Genomic DNA, 24,450 nt, shown 5'->3' on the forward strand with positions numbered 1-24,450 from the left:
CCCTTCCCCTTCACAATGGCATAGAAAAGAAACAGTCTCGCAGTTTATTAGACAATATTTATTTATTATTAAAATATTGTTATACCAAGTGGAATGCTACAGCAATCTCGGTATAGGGCGGCATAATAAAACGGTCAGGTTTACGTTTAAATACTTAAGATAACTTAAAATGCACCCAAAATAAAGGGAAAAAAACACCCCTCACTGTCTTTGGCAGAAAAAAGTTCACAGCACAAAAATACTTAAAACAGGAATACCAATATTAATGCAAAATATATTAAGCTGTGTATCTTTCTCTCATAACTTTTTTGCTTTGTTTTTTTTTTACTTTGTAAACAATGCACAATAACTGAACACCTATTTACATACTTATATGAAAGGGGATTTTTTTAATTAAAAAAAATGCAGTTGTCCAGCAAATGCACACGTTTAGCAGAGACAAAGGTGTGTGAAGGCAGAATCAAGAAAGCACCAAGGTTTGGTGAATATTGCAACTGACTACTGCCAGAAGCCAGCTGTCAGTAGGCAGGGGAGTGTAAAAGGCTCCTGCGTGGTACTGTAGATTCTGGAGTGGTTCTAGAGAAATGATATACCAGTAATCAGTCCTTGCCCAGAACTTTTTCTTAAAGGCACATTCGTGACACAAAGAATCTGCATATTCACTCGCATCATTCCCACAAATGCCCTTTTTCTCTTTTAGAAAACTACTACTAGCTGCTGGCCACATTCTCCACTTCATAAACACACAAGGCTCCAAGCACAAACCCCCACACACATGCCGCACCATACTTCCCTCGCTCTCTTGAAATAGTTCCAATTCATTTCTAAATGATTTTCGCCTGCAAATCAGCATCGCTCAGATCAGCGAGAGGCCCAAACCACGATCCTGCTTTCAACCACATGGCATTCTCTGCTGATGGGAATGGCCCCAGTTTTATCCCCAAACTGGGGATCAGGGCCATTCATCCCAATACAGCTGTGCTGATCTATACCACATGGGATGCCTCTGCCTTAAAAAAAAGAAGACGACAACAGCTTGGAAACAGCAATCCAGGAACAGAAGCACTTGGCTTGTGGCTGCTGTTCAAACAAAGAGCAGGGAAATTCCAGTCTGAAGCATCATGGGAAATTGCTTCAAAGGAAATGGAATCTGAAGGACTCTGAAGGCGGATATTTAACTCCGGACAAACAGGATATGAAATGGAGGAAAAGAAAAAGCAAACACTGAAGAAATTCTGAAAACAAAACAAGGAGTGGGGGGGGAAACTAGTTTAAGTGATGTGGAGCAAAGAGAGAGATCAAGCAGATCCACTGCAGATATCATACAGGGGATAGGAAGAGCCAAACAGAGGGGCGGTGGCTGAAATGTTGGTTACTATTTGGGCTTGTTCTTATATAAGTTATTTACAAAAATAAAGACAGAGATGGGACCCATCTCCTCTATTCCTCTTTCCCCAGTACCTGTGACAGGCCATGTGCTATCCCCCAGGCAATGGGAATACACTGCTAGCAATCCCCAGTATCGGCAGCAGTCTTTCTGCCTGGGAGCTGAAAAGTGGACGGGGGGGGGGGGGAGTGGGGAGGGGAGAAGGTGCAAGGAATTAGTTCTAGCCACACCAAGCACCAGACAAACACTCTTTGCTTACAACAGCTTACACTTCAGGTCCAGGTACCTGCCAGGAGCCCAGTGATTCAGGAGTATCAACCTGTTTGGTGCCAAACCCCAGCATGGCCCCTTGCCCCCGCTACTACCCTACACTCTGTTGGGCCATATCCAGGCATCACGAGAGTCCAACCTGGCTTCGGCGTTTGCCTTCCCATCTCTTGGGAACGCCGGTGGCTAAGAAAGTCATGGAGCAGTTGCTTCTGTGCAAGGACTGGCCTCAATTGATGGTGCTGCAGCTGCTGCTCCTCAGTCCACTGGTGGAAGGGAGAGACCTGTCAGGGCAACAGTGAAGGCTCACAACCCAAACAGAGAGGCATGCTGCCGCCACAGCTTTGTGCCTGAAAAAATCAAAGGATCGGCGTGGGGTTTTCCTTCAAGTCCTTCTTGAAAAGTCTTTGCCCTGCACGCCGCACGCCATCCTAATCCGCTGAAGGCTTCCTTCGGTCCTTGCTCTCTTGGTTTGTTACCGTCCCCTGATAAGGCAGCAGTCTGCTAAGGAGTGGCAAGATCTGGTCATGTGCTTGGAGGATTCCCACTCCCCAGTTCCTCAGATGAGAATCTCCACCATGTCCGACAAGTCCACGGCTTTAGCAGCTGGCAAAGTCTCTGCGAGGAAAAAGAAATACAGCCCATGTGATAATGCAAAGTGTTTTGCGGAGTTGTGCAAAGCTTTGAAAGGCAGCAGTGCAAACCATCAATGACCTCAGTGTGTCTTTTGTAGTCAAACCTTTTATCCTAATGACAGAAACTAAGGGGGTGAGGGAGGCTCAAGAGCCATCTATTGAAAAATAACTTGGCAAACAGGCAGCCCGCTGGGGGGAAAAACTTGATGGGCCAAGGCACTAAAACCTGCAGCTCTTGCCTCATGCTAATGAAACACATGTCACATTGACCTAACCATGGGCATCTGTCATTCATTCAACCCACATGTTGGAGGAGGCTGATCAAATCCAGCTCCTAGTATGAAGCTGATGCATGCCTAGCCACCTTCTCTTTGTAGGTTGAAGGCAGGGGATAAATATCTTGGGTTTACAGCTCTGAGTGTGGAAAGAGACCCCCCAAAACAGGTAGAGGTAAGTACTATCATCTGTGGAGGGTTGGATGGGTGGAGAGTAGGAAAAGGAAGACACTCAAGATTTCGCCTTCCTGTCTTGAATCCTCCTTCAGAACTTTTCCTCTCTGCGCCAAGCTATTTCAACAATGGGAAGTTGGGGACATCTGGGCTTTATTGTGGAAAAGGGTCTCTAAGAGACTACTAAGGAATTTAGGGAGCTTTAATCAATGCAGCCTTTCCGCATAAGCCTTTGTTTAATCTCCCCTCTCCCCCCCCCTCCAAACACACTGCCCCCCCTCCACTTTCTGCTCCACCTGCTCCTAGAGGATAATCCTGTACCGCATTGCACGAAACTCATGATTAGTCACTATGGCAGGAATCTGGATCCTGGCATTTAGCCTGCTGAAAGCAGCTCTGTGTTCACCTCTTAGTTATGTGAACCTTGCCTGGCATCCCTGGTGGGGGGTGGGGAGGCAGTTCACAGGGTTTACTGCAAGCACAGCTATTAGCAGAGCCCATTAGGAGATTGGCAGGCACTAGGGTAGCCTCACAGCCACACTCTGTAGGTTAGAGCAACCGCTGGCACTCACCTAGGGAATTTGCTGCACTGCCACTGCTGGCGCTGCTTTCAGGCTGGGGTTCATCACACTGAGTCCCCTCGGGTAAGCCTTCTGTCTGCGTACTCCCATCTTTGCTGCCGTGTTTGGCATGGAAGGCATGAGGGACACAAGCTGATGTGGTGGCTGCTTCTGCTGAGGCTTTGGGTGCTGGAGGAAGGAGAAAAGGAGCCCCATTTAGATGAGCAAACACAATAGAAGTGAGAAGAGGTTTGCAAAATTTGAGATTTCCAAGAACAAGCCCGTGTGTGTGTGTGTGTGTGTGTGTGTGTGTGTGTGTGTTTTGGGGGGTCCTAGAACTGCATGCCAATACCCTCTTCTGCATTTTATCCAGAGCATGAGCATCCACAAGTGTCCAAGCTTTGCTTCCTGAAACGGACTCCTAAGCAGCACAACAACAAGTGGGTGCTAAAGAATGCCGATTCCATATAAAATATAGCTACCATCAAGTGTTTCATGGGAAGCTTAACAGGAGCTAGTAGAAAAAGCACCCTTGTATACATTCTAGATATAGACTCCCTCCCTCCCTTTGTCAAGCAAAGCCTCTATTACCTGGACTCCCTCGGGAACCACTTTCGCTGACAGAGGCACCTGGCCAATACTGGGTACCAGAAGCGGCAAAGATGGCAGGCACAGATTTGGCAGGCCGCAGGGAGCCCTGGTTAGCCTTGCTAGGGTCCTTGCGAGAGCGCTGCTGTAAGACTTTGATGACAGCATCCTTCTCGAGTATTTGCGCATGAAGTACTTTTAACCTGGGAAGTGAGAGGGGGGAAACACAACGTGAGGAAAAAGGCAGGGTGACATCAGAATATGCAGGAAGCATTCTTTTTGAAGCATCTGAAGATGAACCCTGTGGGATCAGACCAAAGGAAGCCAATCTATTTCAGCATCCTGGTCCATCCAGAGGCCTATGGAAAATTCAGAAGCAGGACAAGTGCTCTAAACTCTGCTGTTGTATTTTGTGGTTCTTGTTTTTAATCTGCAAGCTGCCTTGAAAGACAGGGTATAAATATATATATGATAATAACTGTTTCCCCAGCAACTGACATTCTGAGGCATGCAGAATCTGAAAGTAGCATGCAGCCATTAGCACTCCTAACAATGGAGAAGAACATAAAAAGATCTCTCCTGGATATGACCAGAAGCCTTTCTAGGCCTTCGGACTCTAGTTCTCCTGCAGCTCAATGGAGATTTCCCTCCAACCCCTGTCTCTGTTTTTCCTGCTGTTAACTAGCTAAGGGACTTCTCAGAGGCACCAGGAGCACAAGCTTCCCTCTGGCATGTTTTTTCAGGATGTAAGCAAAGAAGCCATTTTTTCAAGGCATGCAGTGTGCCAAGGGGACCAATCATTCCCTTTGTGTTGGGACCAGAGCAGTGGACGAGTAACCATGTATGCCATCTCACGCAGGACTAACCTGTTCTCCATCTCCTGATGTTTGTGGTTTGCCAGCAGCAGGTCCTCATCAAAGCTGCTGTTGGGCGAGTGGCGTGGAGAGTGGTTGATGATGGTGGTGTCCCGCTGTGCGGCCGCCGTGGCAGCGGCATCCATGGCAAACTGCCTCATGGTGCACTCTTCCAGGTACTTTTGCTCCCACTTGGTCATATCAGCCTCCAGGGCCAAGATCTTCTCTTCTCTTTCTCTCAGCTGCTCAGAGAGCACGTGGGGGTTCAGCTCGGGTGATGCTCCACTAGGGGCTCCCATCTGTCTCTAGATCATCAGTGAGGAAGAGAGGCCCAAGTGAGTCTGCATTCTGGGCTACTGGTGGAAACAGCCTATTAACACACCTACAATAATGTGCTTGGTGTTGGGAATGACCCAGAATTAACAGTGCAAACCCAAATGTGTCCACTCAGAAGTTAAGTACCATTCACACCGCTGTGATTTATTTCCAGGTTATTGTGTATACAACCGTAAGCCAAACAACTTTTGAGAATTTGGGCACTTTTAGTTTGAAAGCAATCCACATCTATTAATCGTATTATTTGTAATATTAATCTCTTCAGGATGTGGCTCCAAATTTGCCACCTGAGTCTTCAGGACCCCCAATGTTATTGGGTTGGAGATGCCACTGTTCTAATATTTTATAAGCATTTCCTTTCAAGTTACGGAAAAGTGAAATTGATGGGCGTCTTTCAAGGGGAAGAAATAGGATTGCAACTCTTCAGAAATGACTAAATAGCCCCAGTTTGGAAGCACAGGGTTGCTCGGCCTTCCTTCTCACCTGCTGAGTCCGCAGCATCTTCAGCTCCTGCTCCAACCGGGTGCGGAGACGCAGTTCCAGCTGCTCACGTTTTTCGCAGGCAGCTTGGAGCTGGCCCAGTGCCTGCTGCAGCCTCTCCACTTTCTCCACATACGCTCGTTTCTTCCTCAGCTCGTCCTCTGTTTTAGCGGCCCGAGCCTGGGCACTGCTCAGAGCCTGTTCCAGCAGCTCTGCCCTCCGCCGTTGGTCATCGTTCGCGCTGTGCAGCCGTGCAACCTCCTGCTCTAGCTTCTCCCTTTCCTGCTGGTGCTCATAATCTGGGAGGAAACATGAGGAAAAGGCAAGGTCGTTACAACCAATCCATCATTTGGGGTGGGGGTGGGGGCAACAGAGCCAAAAGCCAACCACACAGTATCAACCAATAACTTTTAGGCACCACAAAATAAAGCAGCCATTCAACAAGTCATGGGGAGACAAATAGGTGATGCCTCCATTCTTAGTAGCCATTAACCTTTAATTTGTTTAATTATTCCATGGGGTGGGGGGTGGGGAGGTTACATTGGACCTGTGCCTAGGAAGCTGACTGACACAGGGGGCAGGGGAGTGTACCAATTTGTGCCAAGATGCTCTCTCTTATACTATGGATCCTAGGTATCAATGCCCTGATTTAGGTGTTCCCACACTGTTCGTTTTCCATGATATGATCATGATGGGGGCACCACGCACATTTCCCACAATGAACAAAAAGAAAAACCTGTGGGAACTTGGCACAGTCATCTGAAAAGCTTCAGTTATTGTTATAATTAACCGTATTTGTAGTCGCTTTCCTCACAAAAGCGAATTGCACGAAAACCAATGTATATACATGCCTAAAATAAATACTACTTAAGTGTTTGCAGTTTTATACCGTGCATGTCTGGACTGGCTACAGAGCTGCCTCCCTCATACCAGGAACCAGGAGGAACAGAGCTCTGGCAGTTCCTGCATTGGTTCTGGAGATCCCTTCCCCTCACTCTCATAACTCTGAGGAAGGGAGCGTCTTCCCAGACCACAAGAAGTGGGGTTGATATAAAGCTGAATTGATACAAGGGAAGGACTGGAGCTTGGTCCATAATTTAGTTTCCACAATGAAGAGCCACTAACAAAGAAGCCATTGGGGTATATCCCTTTTTACTGCAGCCCTAACAAACTTATGAGGGAGTAAGTTATTTCTGAGGCATTGTGCACAGGGGATCTTGCTTAAGAATATCAGTTTTGCATTTACAAGGCCAGGAAGAAAGATCTGCTTCTGAGAGGGAGCAGGAGAAATCTTCAAGGACTGAAGGCATTTCCTTAAGTTGGATATTGAAAACTTAAGAACAAGTATTATCCCCATCCCTTGGCAACTATCTCTCCTTTTTCAAAAAATTCAGAACAATAGCAGGAGAGAAGGAGAAAGAGAGAGGGAGAGAGAGAATGAACAAGTTGGGCCCAGGACTCTCAACAGAGGGAGTGTAGCTTGTGTGCTGGAACAGCCGTAACAGCCACTGGAATGCAAAGAATCCAGGTCACACTGATGGCTGTGGTGATTAATGCCTCTAGTTTAAGTGCCAAGAACAGCTTAGCGCTCTCTGGGGAATGGCAAAAAGCTTCCAAGAGAGGATACGCCTCCTCTTCAATCTTAAAGGAACCTTTACTTTTCCTCCCTTCCCAACCCATTCACAGGAAAGCATCAGGAATAAGGACCACAGTGTTAAAAAACAAACAAACCCAGCCCAACTAGGTTAGAGCTACAATCACAACAGCAGAAGCCTTCTGAAGAGACTTACTTTGGGCAATAAGTTTTGCCATAGTCCCTTGGTTCCCTTCTTGGTTTTCCTGTGCCCGGCTGGCCAGCTGCTTGTTTGCAGATTCCAACCTCTCTGTGGCAAATTGAAAGAAAAGAAATAAATCAGGATTTAATTTATTTCATACAGAGGTTCGTGGAGTAATAGGAAGGAGTGGTATAACCTGTCAAGTCTGCTACCAATATGTGGTCCTCCAGTTGTTGTTGGACTCCAACTCCTATCAGTCCCAGGAAGCATAGCCAATGGTCAGGAAATATGGGAATTGTAGTCCAACAGCAATCTGAAGGGCCACAAGTTTCCCATTCCTGTTACAGACAGTAATGGCAGGGTTGCATGGCTACTAGCCATGATGCTTTAATGGATCAGAAAATCTTTGTTATATATATTTAAAGTAGAACCAGCAACACTTTAAGTTCAAAGCCTTGGGACACTCTTACCACATTTTTTTTGTTTTGTTGGGTTTCTTTATTATATTTTTCTTCTAGTGCCAGGGTATAGGAACTTAGGGGGAGATATCCAACATTAATTGTACTAAGAGCATGCCCACAGAAATATATTGATAAGTAATGCAAGTCCATTTATTTCAGGAGGTCTAATCCCAAGCATGAATATTGTCTGATATTACTCAGGGTATTTAAAATTTTTTTTATTATGTGGCTTCCAGGGTCTACCAAGCTAAACAATGCAGGTTGGAAAGTTTTCCAAACAATGGTTTGGAGGACTGGATAAGCCATGGGCTTGCACGCTCCTCGGCTCTCATGTGCACAGCTTCCCTCTTTATTGTCAGCTCATAGCTAAACAAATTCCCATAGGCATACACACTGCAAAATCACAACTGGAAGCCCACAATTTAACAGACAAGATAGAGAAGTCACATGCAAGAGGAGGAGGAAATTCATAAGTCTGTAGCTCATTCACAATTATATGAATTGAGTCAGGGCCTCTGGTGAGCAGACATGCAATTCGACTGCCTGCCTAAGGAGTTTGCTTTAAAGCAGGAGTGGCTAAACTGTGACACTCCAGATATTGCCAGACTCTGAGGTTTTATCAGTCTCAGTGAGCATGGGCAATGGACAGGCATGATGGGAGTTGTAGTACAACACCTGAAGGTCCCTATTTTAAAGGTATACAGGAATGGAAGAATCAGTCATGCATGCATCTTTCTTACAACAAAAATCTCCTCTACACAGATATTGGGACCAAGTATACTAGGCCATCTCTGTCATCTTACCTTTCAGATCTCGGTTGAAGTCCTGCAACCGCCGCATCTCTCCATCCTTCTTGTTCCTCATTGCCTTCTCCAATGCCTCTCTCTTAGAGGATGCCTTCATTAGGTTTTCATAGTCTTCTGAAATTCGCTGAATCTCTGTTTCCAGCTAAAGAAGACAGCAAAGAGACCTTAGTTAAAATGAATAGTCTGTATGAGAAGATATATGAATGCCCCTTAGTGAGAACTGCTCAAGATATGCACTTTGCACACTGAATGGGAATATAGGCAACCATCTTTTAATATCTGGAACTTGGGTTCTGAATATGGATTTGAATTTTGTAGGCTGCTTTGATTCATGAAACAAATAGGCAGTACTGCTCAGGAAGGCAAAGCACAGGAAAAGCATGAAAAAATGGCAAGGAATGAATAAAATGTAAAATGCAATATACAGGGAGACGTTGCTTACTATGTACCTGTCCCAAGATGCTGTTTCTGAGCAAAACCTTGTCCTTTTGTTGCCAGATTGGTTGTTAATAATACTGCTCCATTACAGCAGTATTTTGCATGTGTATGTATACAAGCAATTAATGGAAAAATATTTACTTTTTAAATGTTGAGACTTTTGAACTTGGAGTAAATGGACACCCTCACTAAATACAAATTCCAGGATTTAATGAGACAACTCAAGGCCATTAAAATGGTTTCAAAGCAGTTTAAAGTTTGTATGGGACACTTAATTTCACGTATGACACACACACACACACACACACACACACACACACACACACACACACACTTGCCTTCTCATCCAGATACGCAACTAAAATACCAGCCCAAAAAGCTCTCAATGTTTCTGGATTCCATTCCAAGATAAATCAAACAAGCCAGTGCGCAACTCTGATTTCCTAAAATGCCTGTGCCCCATGCTCTGCTGCTTTGCTCAGCTATCTAGCATAAGCTGGGGCTTGAGCTCTCAGCAGTTAACAGGGCTTGGCACTTATTTTGAAAACAAGCAATAAAATTGACCCTATCACCCTCCCTCTGTTTCTCCCAGAGAGGCTATCAGTGCTAGACAAATCCAAATGTTGCTTGTATATTCTGCACTCTTTCCTTTTCTCTTCCCTCACCCCTACCCCAGTACCAGCTGGCAGGGTCCTGACATCCAATTATGTGTTCCATTTTTACCCCTTTCCTTTGCAGGCTTGGCACATTCCCTCTGCATCCCCACCTCTGCAGCCCTGGCACGTGCCCCTTACAGTCCCCAAATAACTCGCTAGTTCAAAAGGGAGCAGTCTCACCCTTGGCTGAAGCTGGGACACAACAGGCCTCTCCTTGTGCGCCTTTGCACAAAAGGCTTTCTGTGACTCGCCTTAGTGCAGACCCCAACAGGGAGGGCTTGATAGGGAGAGGGCACAACTGCTAATAGAGGTGGTGAATGGACTCTTTTCTATGCACTCAACAACTGCTGCAGCTTAAGACCTGTTGTGTGCTGTGGTGCTTGTGCTCCACAGCTGCTTAATGGGGAGGGGGGGTGATTAAACAAAATTAAGGGAGATGTATTTTCACGACAGCTGTTCTGGGGGACAAAAGACAAGAGTCAAAGGATTTCAGGAAACGCTCCTGAAGACAAGGCTGGGCTTGTGAGGCATTTTCTAGGGAGCATCAGGACTGCTCCCAGCCACAATGGCTGGTTCATAATGGCCTGGATATACACTTTCACTACAGCATACCCTCCAATATTTCTCTGATGAAAATAGGGATGTCCCATTGCATAATAATTTTACTATTTATACCCCAGACACTCTTACTGGGTTGCCCAGCCACTCTGGGTGGCTTTCAACATATATAAAAACAACAAAACATTTTTAAAAAACTTCCCTATGCAGAATTGCCTTCAGACACCAATGAAAATAAGGACATCCTACCATACCCTCCAACATTTCTCCAATGAAAATAGGGACGTCCTAAGGAAAAGCAGGACATTCTTGGATCAAATCTGAAACCGGAACGGCTTATCTAAATCAGGGACATCCCTGGAAAACAGGGACACTTGGAGGGTCTGCTACATCAAGGGGACCAGTTTGAGGCTCACACTCCCTTTTGGGAAACCTTTGAGAGCCACATGCCTTTGATGGCAGGACCAGAGTCAAAATTGGGCTAAGCAATGAATGTAAATTTTAGCTTTGTACAGTAGACTAGAAACAGAACCATGGGTTACATGCAAGCAAGTAAGCAGGATACATTATCAGAGTTCAGGAACATTCCAACCAAGCAAAAACACCTGGGTGTGTGTGTGTAGAGCAGGACTAGTAAAGAGTATAAAGTGGGAGAGTTCTAAGGGCCACATTTGGCCCCCCGGCCTGATGGCCCGCACTTATGGGCCAGAGCTTGTTGACATGACCACCTTCCTTAAAAACTGAGCCAGGTCTCTGCATCTAGTCCTAAAATCATACTGGGAGATACAAGCTAGCTCTCTAGCCCTATTGGAGAGGAGAAACACCAAGAAAAAATTCTAACTTTAACATTCCTGGTTCTTTCAACTCAGTATGCAAAGAAAGCAACTTTAGCTGTGAACCTTTCCTACAGGTTAAAAGCAACCCTCCTACCATAGCTCCCCTACAAAAACTGGTACCCTCCAGACCTCCTTTGCTTCAATTTTGCATATTGAGTATGTATGTTGAGGATATAAAATTATTCCACAGGTTTTAGGCTTCAAAGAAATTACATTCATCTGTTTTAATTGTGAGCGAAAACCTATGTGCTTATGCTCTGTAATTTTATGTGATATATTGTCCCCTTTCCTATAGCTCCTGCTTGGATTTTTTAAATAAATAAAATATACAGCATCCTGAGTTGCTTCTTCTCTCTTTTTTCTGGTTTGCTACAGTTCCCAGCATCCTCAGCCAGCATGGCTGATGGTAATAGATGCTGCACCTCTGGGAGGAGCCATGGTGGGGAAGGCATGCTGACAGTCTTGCTACCAGCTATGTCAACTTAGAAGAGAGGCAGTCAAGAAGTGGCTTTAAGGAATCCATTTCTTACGTTAAACAATGGATTTAACTTCTAGAAAAGCGGCTGCAACTCTTTCTCAGTCACATCCCCTCATGGGCAACCTCCCAGAGGCTACAGGTCAGTGGTGAGTGGGGCCAGAGACACTAGTGGGTGGAGCAAAGAATGCAATTCTTACCTTTGTATATTGGGCTACATTCCACTCATACATGACCAGAGGCTTCCACAAACACCCCCATCCTCCTCTCCACCCTCCATCCAGACAAGCAAGCAGCATCACCACCACTCAAGGCTACATTCCAGCTAAGCAAATACACCAGATGAGAGAGCACCACAGAGGCGGTGAATGGTACAGCCAGACAACACTTGGAAGACCAAGATGGCCGCATCAGACCCTGCCCCTTGGGCTGGATGTTCCTCACCCCAGCTCTTGCACCTTGAGCAGCAATTGTTAGGCATGAAGTATCTTGCCTGGAATAGCTGCAACCCATAAGGGGGTCTGCATCTCTTGCAAGTGCTTTGGGTCGAGTGAGCTCCTCAGAAAACGACAGCTACTATGCCTGCTCTTTTACCTTCTGTATGCAGCTGGCTTTTTCGCCGTAGTTTTCCACTTCCCTCCGCAGCATCTCGTTTTCCCTGCGGAGCTTCTCGTTCTCTCTCAGCAACGTCTCGTTGTCCATCAACACGGCTTTCATTTGGGACAAGTGGCTACTGGCAGAAGCAGCCTGGGCTGACATAAGAGCCTCCATCCCAGCAGGAGTGAGAGACCCCAGAGGACTATGGCACAGGGCAGCCTGTTGGTGGGGCAGGTAAGCTTGGGGCATCTGGGCCTGCATCACTCTATAAAGAAAGCAGAGATGAAGGAATTAATGGCAAGCACTTTGGGCAAGAAGGCCTGAGCACTGATTTTTGCAGCAGTACTGTGCAAACCCTAAGTTCCAAGCAGGTACCTGATGCACTCAAATGAACAGCCCAAAATACTAGGCCTCAAGGATACGGCAACTTGAACTTATTGCTTTAAAACCTAATGGTACAGGGACTTTTCACATTGACTTTTCACTAACAGTATAATCCTATACATGTTCAGTCAGCAAAAAATCCATGAGGCTTACTCCCAAGCTCAGCAATTCAACTAAATTCTTGCTAACACAATGGGATTTCCACCCGCCTTCCTGTGTGCACCCTGAACCGTCATCCTGTCTGCACCCTGGAGGAGAACTTTCCAATTCACAAGGAGAAATGTCACAATACCGCTACACTGAATACCACTCCAAGGGTCTGGGGAAGCAAGCCAGATTGTTTTAGACTCCTATTGTACTCCTTCGTAAATTACTCTTCCCACTCCCCCACCCAGGGTTATAGGAGGCACATCAGCAAATTATTATAGGCAGAAAAGATTCTTGAATACCTCCCAATTTATTTTTTGAGAAAGACACAGCCTCTATTTCATAAGACATGGACTCTATGGCATCAGTCAGTGCCAACCACTGATTTAAAAAATGTAACTTTTCACTGGCCAAGTTTGACTGCGAAGGAAAGTGAGGGTCAATCAGAACAGTTAAGAGGAGGATAAGAACCGGGGTAAAGAGGAGTCCATGTTTAAAGCCATAATATTTTCGCAACCATTGCATCCTTACAATCCTTCCCAGACCCCTTGTGTTTGTAGAGCAAACATGATCTCACTCATCATTTGGCATATGTTTAAAACACAGAGGAGTGCAGAATTGTGTTGAAAGAAGCAGCCACTCACCACAAACTTTTACAGCTCCTGGCATTAAAGAAACCAGTATTTTGATTCACAATGGAATATATATTGCACAATCCATAAAGGAGAATGTGCCAGTTTGAAAAATTTGTATACATTAAGATTAATTTATTATTCTGCAGATTTGATTGATAATTCTGTGGCAGCTAAGATTACTACTGAAGTTACTTGTAGCTGGATGCTAAATGCATTTACTTAGGCTACAATACTAAATACGTTAGAGGAAAGCCCACTGAACAGAGTAAATATGCATAATATCATGTTGTCAGAGAAGTAAGCCAATTTATGTCAATGGGTGAGCGCCTATGGTTACTCAAAAGCAAGCCCCATTGAATCCAATAGGGCTTACCCAGATTAAGCTGCAGTCCTCTCCATAATTATTTTGAAGTATGGGGAGGACTGCAGCTTAATCTGGGTATGTTCAAATGGTCAATAAAAACAAATTTTGTGAACTTGTTTAAATGCTCGTTATCTAGGTGCAATAATCAAGTATGGCCTGAGAATATGAAATGGGCAATTTAGTAAATCTAGAAGAATCCATGATGTGCACAAGCCTGACTTTTTTTTTTTAAAGGTTGCTCACAACTCAAACATCTGCAGAAGGACAGCTTGAAATTCTTAGAATTCAAATGGCCACTTTCCTGGTGCCTGAATGGGAAGGTGTTGTCCAAGAATATATGATTTCATCTGACTGAGGCTTATTCAGACATTCTTGTGAAGTGATCTTGGAGCAAGCAAGAATGAATGCACCTTCCTCTCAGCATGTAGCCACCACCCTCTCCTTTTGTTCCCCTGGAAAGAGTCTTATTTCCTGTCTCCAACATTATCTCTTCCTGTCAGCATTCACTACCATTTGCCTCACAGAAAGCAAGCCCTGGTTCTGTTCCCAGTCCCCACCCCATGCTTCTATAAAGGGGCTGCTTTAGCCAGCAAGTCACAAACTGTGGCAGGCAGCTGTGAAGCCAGCTATAAATGTCCTAAGACATCAGTAGAAATAGAATATTCCTGAGCAAGTAAGTCTTTCATACGACAACTTCAGAATGATGTACAATGCCAAAGATAAACCTTCAGCATACTCCTATAGTATGGCAGTGCAACTCACAATCTTGGAAGGGCAATGGCATGTTAATGAGATAGGATAAGTCCCCCATTTTCATTTTTCTTCTTCTTCAATTTTTTTATTTTCCAAAATATTTTTTAAACACACAAACAGATAAACAAACATAAATCTCAGTCATATTTAAACCAAATTTAGTAACATTGTCAAGTGACTTCCTCATATCCCCCTGGTTGAATTTCAGTGTATATCATTTTAACGGTTTTCCAAAACTAGTCCCCCATTTTCAAGGCACGGCAGACTTTGGCCACCTTGGTTCCACCTCTGAAAACACTCATCACTTACCACCCTCTAACCAGAAAAGGTTTTGCAAAGAACCACATGCAGTTTCTGCTAAGCAGAACATTGTTGCTCTCCTTTCCCACCTTGCTTACATGTGTCCTAGATTTAATCTTGCATATGCCATCTTCCTAAATATGAAGCTGTACACAGTACAGGAAGAAAAGCAACTCTTTGACTCCTCCCCATCATTTTGTGCATGACTTGATTGGCTAATGGTGAAGCCCTGACCCCCCCCCCCATCCCAAAACAAAGACATGTGAACTTTGAGCCTTTTCACTTAGTTGCTTCATAGCTGAGGCTAAAAGTCAATGAAGCAACCCTCTTCTCTTTTGTAGGGTGCTTCGTTCCTTCAAATATTTCTATGCAACCTGCAGCTTCTTTGCTTTCCTGGGACAATGAGCATCTTTAGGCAAATGTCCATCTCTTTTTGCTTTGCTACCTTTCTATATTCACTAGTACCTCCTTCCAAAGTACAGTTTATAGGGTGGTATATAAATTCAATCAATCAATCAGAACCAAACATTCAAGCCCACAAAGGAAGGTGGTTTTCACAATTAAAGGTAAATATGGAAAAACAACAGCACTGGAAGCTAGTTTATACCTCTCAAGCTGATCAGGTACACAAATTTTTGAGTCTGTTATCTCCCATCTACCACATCCCACTTCCATTCATTGCATTTCAAAATCACTTCCATTCTTGGAAAAAAGGGAAGGTACTTTCCAACCAAAGGAACCGGAACAACCATGCAAAGCAAATTATCAGTTCTCCTCAAGCACCTTCCGAACACTTGCCAATCATGAATTACCAGCCTTGTATCAACTGCATGACTAACCCAGTCCACCACCTAAGTCTTTGTGGAATCATCCCATCTTTCACCAACATCTGAAACACATGAGGGTGTGTAAAGAGCAACAGTGTGATTGGTTACCTGATTTCAGGATGCTGAAATGCTGGGCCTTCTCTGAAGTGATGCCTGGGGTCTGGGAGGTAACCCCCTGGCGCCTCCTGCGAAGGGATGACATAGGGGTATTCTGGAGGAGGCCCTCGAGATTCTGGTGCCTCAGAGGGCTTCCCTCTAGGGACAGACAGATGGTGGTGCCTAGAGAGCTGAGGGTAGCTGTGAGAGGAGCTCATGTGGTTCTGAGCTTTGGCTCCGTTCCTCTCAAGTGACATCTGCAGGAGCCGTTCACTGAGCGACCTCACATGCCCGTGCTTCAGCTCCTTCAGCGACTCGTCCTGGTGTGGGCTGCTGGCGTCCAAGGTGTAGGCCCTGCGTTGCCCACCTTCAGCGTGTGCCCCGAGCGCGGCAACCCCAACCTGCTGGCCTCGTTGCGAGGCGTAATACTGAGAGTGCGCTTTCGCCTCCTCGTAGGTGGGTAGCTCCTCTCCCTTGTGCTGAGGCTGGTAGAGGTGGTACATATTGTTCTCCAGGTAGAAGTGGTCGCCATGGTGCTCCTGGCCCTGTGGCTCCTGCCGTGTGGACTGCTGGACCATCTGGCTCTCCTCCTGGGTGAGGCTCTCGAGGGAGGACCGTGGGCTGCCACCGCTTCCTCCTCCACGCAGGGCCTGCTGCTGTATTGCCAGGAGAGTGCGGTTCTCTGTGAGGTTGCCGTACCTCAGCTGCTCCTGGATGAGGCGGTGAAGGACAGTCCCAGAGGAATCCTCAGCTGTCCTCATTCTCAGCTAAACTGACTGCCCACAAGCGCTTTCCAAAGGTACAGAAGATACTATCCCCGGAATCTAACAGTGACGGCCCAGCCAAATGATCCTAAAAGTGAAGAGAACAAGAGTCAGTAGGGATAGAAAGCGCTGCTTGGTTGAGTCTGCAGGAAGAAATCCTTCCAGTTTTCCATCTTGAGCTTTAAGGGACTAGGACCTGGTTTTTAAAAAGGTCACATGCCCCTCATGAAGGCCACCTAAGCTAACAAGGTTGTTGTGAGGATGAAATCACATATCTTTACATGTTTCTTGGAGAAAAGGTGGGATGCCAGTGTGGTAAACATTAACTAGTTGTGTTTGTTTTAATTGCTCATTTATATCTGTTGTGTGTCTTTCAGACTTCTTGGGGTAAACAACAGAAATAAATGTGTCTCAAATAGGGCTTTCTTCCATCTGTTCTTGGGCTTGCAGCCCTGAACTCCTTTGTAGGATAGCAATCTATTGAAGGTCCTGTGCATCTCCATTCAGAAGAAAGTCTGGTTTCAATGGACTTTCTCCCAAGTAGGGATGCAGAGAATCACAGCTAAACTGTGGGGAATGAACAAAGTGATGTGCTCTTTTCAAATCTAGTTTTTCCTAACAACAACCTTGTTAAGCAGGCCAGGAGCAAAGAAGCATGATTGACTCAGTAAACATCAGCCAACAAGTTACAATAGTAATCTAGAAGTTGCAGGCTGCATTGGTTCTATAACAGTTCTCAAGGTCATATTTCAGAATGGCAAAGAAGGTCAAGTATCATGTATAAGGTGTTCCCAGAAGGCTCATTCCCTATTTAGGCAAGTCTGTTACCTGTTTAACAATCATCCTATCATTAGCATTATCCTAAAAAGGGACCATCTACTAAACTGGCTGCAGAAAATCTTTCATCGGTGAGAGTCACTCAACCGACACACAAATATTTTACTCAACGCCAGAATGAAAATCAGAGCATGAAAATGGTCTCTGGGTAAATTCCAGTTAAACATTTGTTTCCTTTAAACAAGAACAGAAACCTCACAAAGAAGGTATTGTCAGTGCTGCAGAGCAGCCAGTAGTTGCAGTTGCTACAGGGTGGCTCCACAGCTGGAAACCAACCCATGTCCTCTAACTTACCTTCTGATGCACAAAGACTGACTCCGGCCAAGGAAAGGCACTCTGCACATGACCAAAGGCATTAGCCTAAGCAATATTTTAAAACTGCATGGTGCCGATGGCTCAACTACCAGGGTCACAGAAAGGGCAAAGCCAATTCCAATGAAAGCATGCTCTAGTTTACCTTAGTAAGCTATTTGGGAAACAAGGTCCTGTAAGGGAAGTGGGGAGAGGGAAAACGAACAGGAGATGGCTAATTCTGTTCACCCACCCTTCCATCCTGCAATGCCATTCTGCAATGCTATATTAAGTCCTTGTACTGTAAGGAGTTGAGATTAATTGCATAGGTGAACCCTACCCCAAGTTAATAACCAAATGGAGAAAAAAAAGGGGGTATTAACAAGTAATTTTTGCAAATTAATTGAATTGCAAAATTTTAACAACCAGACATTATTGGGTATTTCTATAGCACATTGAATAGGACAAGCTGCTTCATGGTTTTTAACTGCACTCATTTTATGAGCTCCATAACTATGTTCCAGGCAAGGGGGCTTAACGATGGGAATAAATATTTCTACTGCACTTTACAGTGTATAAAGTCTGAGACACCATTATCTTGATGCTAAATTCCAGAAAGGGTCAAGGATGCCAGAAGTACTTTTTTTTTGCAGCAAATGTTAGCTTATTTCTTTTTAAGGAGAGTTCACCTTAAAAGGTGAACAATAAACGACGGAGCAATCCAGGCATGTCCATCGGATGTTAAGACTCACCGAGCTCAATGGAGCTTAGTCCTAGGAATGGGCGCACAGCTTTTAGCCTCAGGCTGCAATCCTATGCACGCTTCCCCGGCGCTGCTTTGCTAGGCTGCTCCTCTTTAAGTGCCACCAGCCTCTTTGAGTGCTTCCTTATCTTAACTATCTGCGACCAATTCTACGCTCCCGTGGAAAAAAATGCAAAAAGTCTCCCTAAGCAGCGGCAGCCAAGGCCAGGATCCCGCCGCGCCCCCACCCGTCGCCGTCCTTCCAGCCCAAATGCATGTAATGGAGAGCGATCGCCCGAAGCGCACTCAGCAGATTGCCATCTGCGCAGTATTTCGAGTTCCCCCTGCCTCGCTGCCCGCTCTTTGTTTTCCAAATAGTTCTGCCCTGACATCATCGGGGTTTGGATTGCAATTAACATTCCTGCGAAGTGAGAGCGAGAGCTCCGGGCTCCGGGAAGCAGCGGCCAGCGGCAGGCCAGACAAAGCCAAGGCGGCCGCGCGCGAGAGGGATGCCCCTAGCAGCACCTGCCCGCCCAGCCCACGCGCGCCCCCCAGCCCCAAGCAGCAGCAGCACCCTAGTCCCACCCACGCACCCACGTCTGGAAACGTTACCTGCCCGCGCACGAGAGAGAGATTCGGGCAAGGCGAACCGAGAATGAAGACAACCTAGGAAACGTAGGGGGAGATTTCCCCCCCTCTTTTTTTGGTGGGGGGAGAGGACACCAGTAGGAGGCAAGGAGCTGAAGGGAGACGCACCTCCAGATCAAAATTTAGGAGGGAAAGCCAGAAAATTTGTCCAAGGCAAAGCAAACAGGGCAATCACTTTGGAGGTCTCCCCCACTCCCCGTTTTATAGCAAGAGTTCGGGTTTTGGATGGTTTGATCTCCCACCAGTGTGTCACCAGACAGTCGCCACGGTGAGAGCCGACTCCAAATGCAGGGAAAGTTGGCCGCTGCTTGGCGGTCTCCAGCTATGCCGAAGGACATATGTCACACAGCCGTTCTCGGTGTGCCTCTCTCTCGCGCGCGCTCCCCTTGCTTGCAGTCGCTCCCGCGTGGCGCGGAACTTACCGGACCATCGCAGCCCCACAATGGCTTCGTGCTAAACTGCGGGCTCGGTTCGGACCCGCTCTTAGCGCCGGGCAGGAAGCGAGGGCTCAACCCCAGCAAATGTCCGGCTCCGCGGCTTGCGCGCTGCTCCTGGCTTCAGCGCCTGAGTGAGCCGAGGGGGTGCATGTAAAGCCCCGCGCAGCGCCTGCCTGCGTCCGCCCCTGCTGGAAGGAAGGCAAACTGAGCGCACAGCCTGCCTCCGCCAGCTGTAATGAGAGCCGGGGAGGCTGGGCCGCGCAAAGAGGCTGCTGCTGCTGCTATGCCAGGAATGCGAGAGCGCCAGGTCCGCCTCCCCCCACTCCGCGATCAAAAGCTGCTCGCTGCAAAGAGAGGCTTGTCGAGGCGGCTCGGCAGCCTGTTTGCTCCCGCGGTTGCGATTAGCGCCAGAGCCCGGGAGGGGGCGCGACGCTGCGTCCCCACTAGTAGTGCAGCCGAGTCGACGTGCGCGCCGCGGAATAATGGCCTGACGCCTCGCTGTGCGCAGGAAGGAGGCCACGAATGCGCTGGAAATGTTCATTTGCTATCTATTCTAAATTGGGCGAGGGGCACGCAGATATTAGGTCGGACTCCAGAGTGTAAAACTCGCCTAACTTCCCCAGTGCCTCCCATTGCTTAAGCCTCTCTCCCCCCCACCCCAACTCAGCTACGTTTTCTTCCAAAAGAGGGGCAGGGGGAGCTTGTTTTGTGAGGAGTCTCCAAAAATAAATTAGTTGCTCCTGGCCGTTTCTAATACATCTTCCAGAGAGCGGAGTTCCCCCGCAGCCAGTTTATTTAAGACCATTACTGTACAGTTTAATAGAGGAAATATATTTTAAGCAATGCGCAGCAAGTTTTTAAAAATGCACCCATTACAAAAAGATGCAATGAAACCTTCAACACAAACTGCCAATAAAGTATCAGTACTGATAGTAACCGCTTCTCACTGACCACACCACTCAGCCTCTTACCAGACCGCAAACTCACCAACTATTGCATGAACAAAGCTGAACTGGTCCCCTGAACTGGCTGAGGGTAGAGTTTGCTTTTATGAGATTTGTCAGGCTGCCCACAGCTGTGTCCTATTCAATCAATAAGCTGCTCTTCACACACCCAGTTCCCCAGCTTAGGGGGTTGAAAGAGGTGGATTTGCACAAATGCAAAAAGATAGCACATATGACTCCTTCCACTCACAGTTCTTCCTCAACTTTCTACACTCACCTCTTCCAGCTGTTTTGGAGAGGATCCCAAATTTTGGGGTTCCTGCTGTTTCCCTGTCCTTTGGCAAGGCTGCTTACTTTTCTGGGCAGGCCTCAAGGTCTGATGGCAAGGCCTCAGGCTTACTACAGATGTGCCCCATTCAGCAATCCATCAGCTGCTGAAAACATCCAATTCCAGACTTAGCAGAGAGGGAAGATATTCCATGTAAAAAAGTACCCACCAATGTAGGGCTTTGTGATTGCAACTTTTAGACTGCGCTGAATCTCTAGTGTGCTGCTTAGGCTAGCAAGGATTGGCCCCGTTTCCCCTGTGGCTTGTGTACATTGTCAGGCATCCTGAATCAGCATATCTGACCCTTGAAAATACCTCTATCTGGATGTACCCCAACAGTAATGGCATCTCTAAGGGCGACGCTAGTAAGCGGATAAAGAAGGTTGTAAAGGAACAACGGAGCCAGCAGAGGGGAATGTGTGTAACCAGCTTTGCCACACTTGCCCTTGCATTAATATTTGCCTCTGATTTTGGTATAATTAAAACAAAGTGTGTAGAGCTGAGTCTACCACCACATGATTGAGATGGCAGATTAATTTGTCTACCTGGATTCCGCCATAACCAGCAGCCTCTCCATTGATGCTGAGCTGGACAAGTGTATTGGCAAGGCAGCTATGGCATTGGCTTGCCTCTCCAAAAGGGAGAATGTGATGCTAATGTCCAGTACCAAGATGAAGGTCTACCAGGCTTGCGTGTTGTTTATGGTAGTGAGTCATGGGCAACTTACACCTGCCAGGAGCAACATATCAGTGCCTTCCATATGCACTGCATCAGGAAAATTTTGAGCATCACATGGCAGGACAGATGTGCTCTCCCAAGCCCATATTCCCAGCATTTTCACACGCCTGTCTCAATTATGTCTATGCTGGCTGGGTCATTTCCACAGAATGGAAGATGGTGGGACCATCTTGCTGTTTTTGGTCTCCAGCTGTCTTCAAACTACAATTCCCATTATCCCTGACCACTGGTCTTGCTAGCTAGGGATGATGGGAGTTGTGGTCCAAAAACAGCTGGAGACCCAAGGTTGGGAAACACCGCTCTACAGGGAGCTGGCTTCAGGCACCAGGTCCATGTTACAAAGATGTTTGCAAAAGTAGCATGAATGCTGGCAACATTAACCTTGCTGTGTAGGAATCCCTTGCCGACAGCCACAGTGCCTGGGGACAATCAGACTGGTCACATATCCACAACAGTGACCAGAGGAGGAATGACTGCCGGAAGGAACACAGAGAGAAGCAGCACTATGGCAGAGGTGGATTTAGGGGAGTGTGACTGGTTCAACCATACTGGACACTGAGCTGAGAGGGCACTGCAACAATGATGAACAATGGAAGGCAAGAAGCGGCAGGGGGGAAGGTGATGAAGTTTGGCAGCGCACAAGGTGCTGCTGAAATTTTAAAGCCCAAAGTCGGCCACTGACCATGGTGCATCTGTAGCAGCACAACCAGATGCCTTCATGTGCCCCCTCAGCAATAAAACATGTCTCTCTTGTATTGGTCTCCACAGTCACAGCAGGTACTGTAAGCTTTCAACAGTTTGACTTTACCCTCCAAAAGGCACACTCCTCTTTTGTCTTCCCATGAAGCTACCCTATTATATTAGTCATTGTTCACTGCTCTCACAGTGCAGGAAGAAATCTAACTGGTCTGCTTGGAATTTTTTTTGGGGGGGTGCTTCTTGCTGGATTCCTGGGGTGCAGTCCCAGAATAGTTTTTTCCCCCTCTTCATACCAGGGCATAAATCTCCCAAAGCATTTATTTTAATTTTTAAAATGTACGTTGCTTTTCAGCCAAAGCAGTTTGCAAAGCTGTCAAACGTTGCAAGGTGTCTTAAACCTTCAGACTGACTTGAGAGGAGGCGAGATAATACCCAGAAGTGTAGGGGGCACAGAATGATTTGCCCTCTCTGCTGAGTAGCTGCTGCCAGCCTCAAGGACACTGGGGGTCGTGGGACCAAATTCCAGGCCACAAGTCACAGAATCATGCCAGACTTGAGCCTGCTTAATAATAAGTGCTTATTATTAATTTTTTTTGAAATATTTCCCCCTTTGCCTTTCCATCCAGTAATGGGATGCTCAAGACAGCTACCATAAGAAGTGTGATTTCATAAATACAAAAACAAAAGCACTACAGTACTCTGTGTTTGTCCTGAAGATTGCATGCTAAGAAGGGGAGAGGTCTCAGCATCTTTCAGAAGGGGACCTAGCCCCCAAAGAAGAAAAAGTACAAGGGCTTATTATGTGTACTATATAGGGAAGAGTCCTTAGTCTAAGTTTTCTGGGCAATTTGGTTGTGGATTCAGGGAGTTCATTCTTGGAAATTCTGTTCATGTATTTGTGTGTCTGTATGAGGCGAGTGCAGGCAGCTTGTTGTTAGAGGAGGGGTATTTATTGACTGGGGATAAGCATTCTGCCTGCCAGCTGCCTGTGGAAATAAATCTTATTTAATCAAAGCTGTGAGAGGATCTGTTGTCTTTAATGCCAAAGAAGGCTGATTAAAAAAGAAAGAACCTGCCTTTACCATCTGCTCCTCTCACTGCACACCCCACAATGAAGCTTCTCTTCCCCCCCATCTGCCCCCATTTGACAGGTGATGGCTGTTTGCAACTAACAAAAAGGCACAATATCCTTTGACTTGCAGGAACATTCCAGGGGGTGGCTTGGGAATTCCTCTCCCCTTTCCTGCTCTTCCCTCAAGATGGCAAGTTTCCAAATATTTCCTGCTTTACTCCGAGGGCAGACAGCCAAGGAGATGGAATAGATTTTGATTTTGTGACTGAGGATTAGACTGAAGGCTGAAGACGACACCGGATTAGAATATAGGTGCAGAAGCTTTAGAAGAAACAGGAGGGCAGGCATAAAGGAGAATATATTTTTGTTTATTACATGTTATCTCTGGCAGAACAGAGCCTCTAAGGAATTTGATCAACCCTAGAAAACAAAGCAGTAAAGTTTCCTAATATGTCACTGGTTGTTTTTTTCCTTGCACCCTGTGGGTGCAAATGATAAGTTGCGTGGCTGATCACTAGCCATGTTGGGAAAATATATCTGATTATTGCTCACAGCAGTCGTGGACCCACATTTCATGTGGTGAGCATTATGATAATGGCTTTTTATGGAAGTGCTCTACTTTGATAAATAGAAAATACTGTGGCTTTGAGTGTTTGGCAGCAGAAATGCAGGCAACAGAAGCACAACCATGAGGAAAGTCATGAGGTGTAGGTGCGACAAATGAGGAACAGAAGTGCATTTATGGTACAGTGAGCTGATTGTGCGGAAGGGCCCAAGGCACGAAGCTGGCAATATCCCTTTGAAAAGAAATATTTAACAAAGGCATATAAACATACAATAAGTATATCTTCAGCCTAGTCCTAGTCATTGGAAACTTTTTTATTTTTAGTGTTACATAACTTCTGGGAAATGCTCAGACTTCAGCTTGCAGAACTGGGAAGGAGGCACAGAAAACATCTTTCTATATTTTCAGTATTCCGATTTAACCCATGGAGATCACTATCAAGTAAAAAACTCACCTATCGGGAAGTAAAGTTAACTGATTTTAACAAAACTTGATTGCTTGTAAATGTGTTTAGGATTACAATGTAAGGAAGGAATTAATCCATGGGTAGGCAAACTAAGGCCCGGGGCCCCAGATCCGGCCAAATCGCCTTCTAAATCCGGCCCGTGGACGGTCCAGGAATCAGTGTGTTTTTAAATGAGTAGAATGTGTCCTTTTATTTAAAATGCATCTCTGGGTTGTTTGTGGGGCATAGGAATTCATTCATCCCCCCCCCCAAAAA

General features: G+C 46.1%; 1 protein-coding gene across 2 annotated transcripts; it reads right to left on the reverse strand.

Moving 5' to 3' along the window:
- Nucleotides 1–43: 43 nt before the first annotated feature.
- AMOTL2 (angiomotin like 2) lies at nt 44–19,645 on the reverse strand. Of its 2 annotated transcripts, none has more exons than XM_028730908.2 (10): nt 19,369–19,645; nt 15,677–16,516; nt 12,156–12,423; nt 8,596–8,740; nt 7,347–7,439; nt 5,560–5,855; nt 4,753–5,045; nt 3,890–4,089; nt 3,311–3,487; nt 44–2,272 (listed from the first exon to the last, which is right to left on the reverse strand). In XM_028730908.2, the coding sequence occupies exons 2-10, from the start codon at nt 16,423–16,425 to the stop codon at nt 2,214–2,216; spliced, it is 2,280 nt and encodes a 759-aa protein (XP_028586741.2). In that variant the 5' UTR covers nt 16,426–16,516; nt 19,369–19,645; the 3' UTR covers nt 44–2,213. The 2 variants fall into 2 exon arrangements, with proteins under 2 accessions (XP_028586741.2, XP_028586742.2); XM_028730909.2 differs by lacking the exon at nt 19,369–19,645 and adding an exon at nt 18,309–18,489.
- Nucleotides 19,646–24,450: the final 4,805 nt, after the last annotated feature.

The sequence above is a fragment of the Podarcis muralis genome, chromosome 6 (genome assembly GCF_964188315.1).
Source record: "Podarcis muralis chromosome 6, rPodMur119.hap1.1, whole genome shotgun sequence".
Taxonomy (NCBI): Eukaryota; Metazoa; Chordata; class Lepidosauria; order Squamata; family Lacertidae; genus Podarcis; species Podarcis muralis.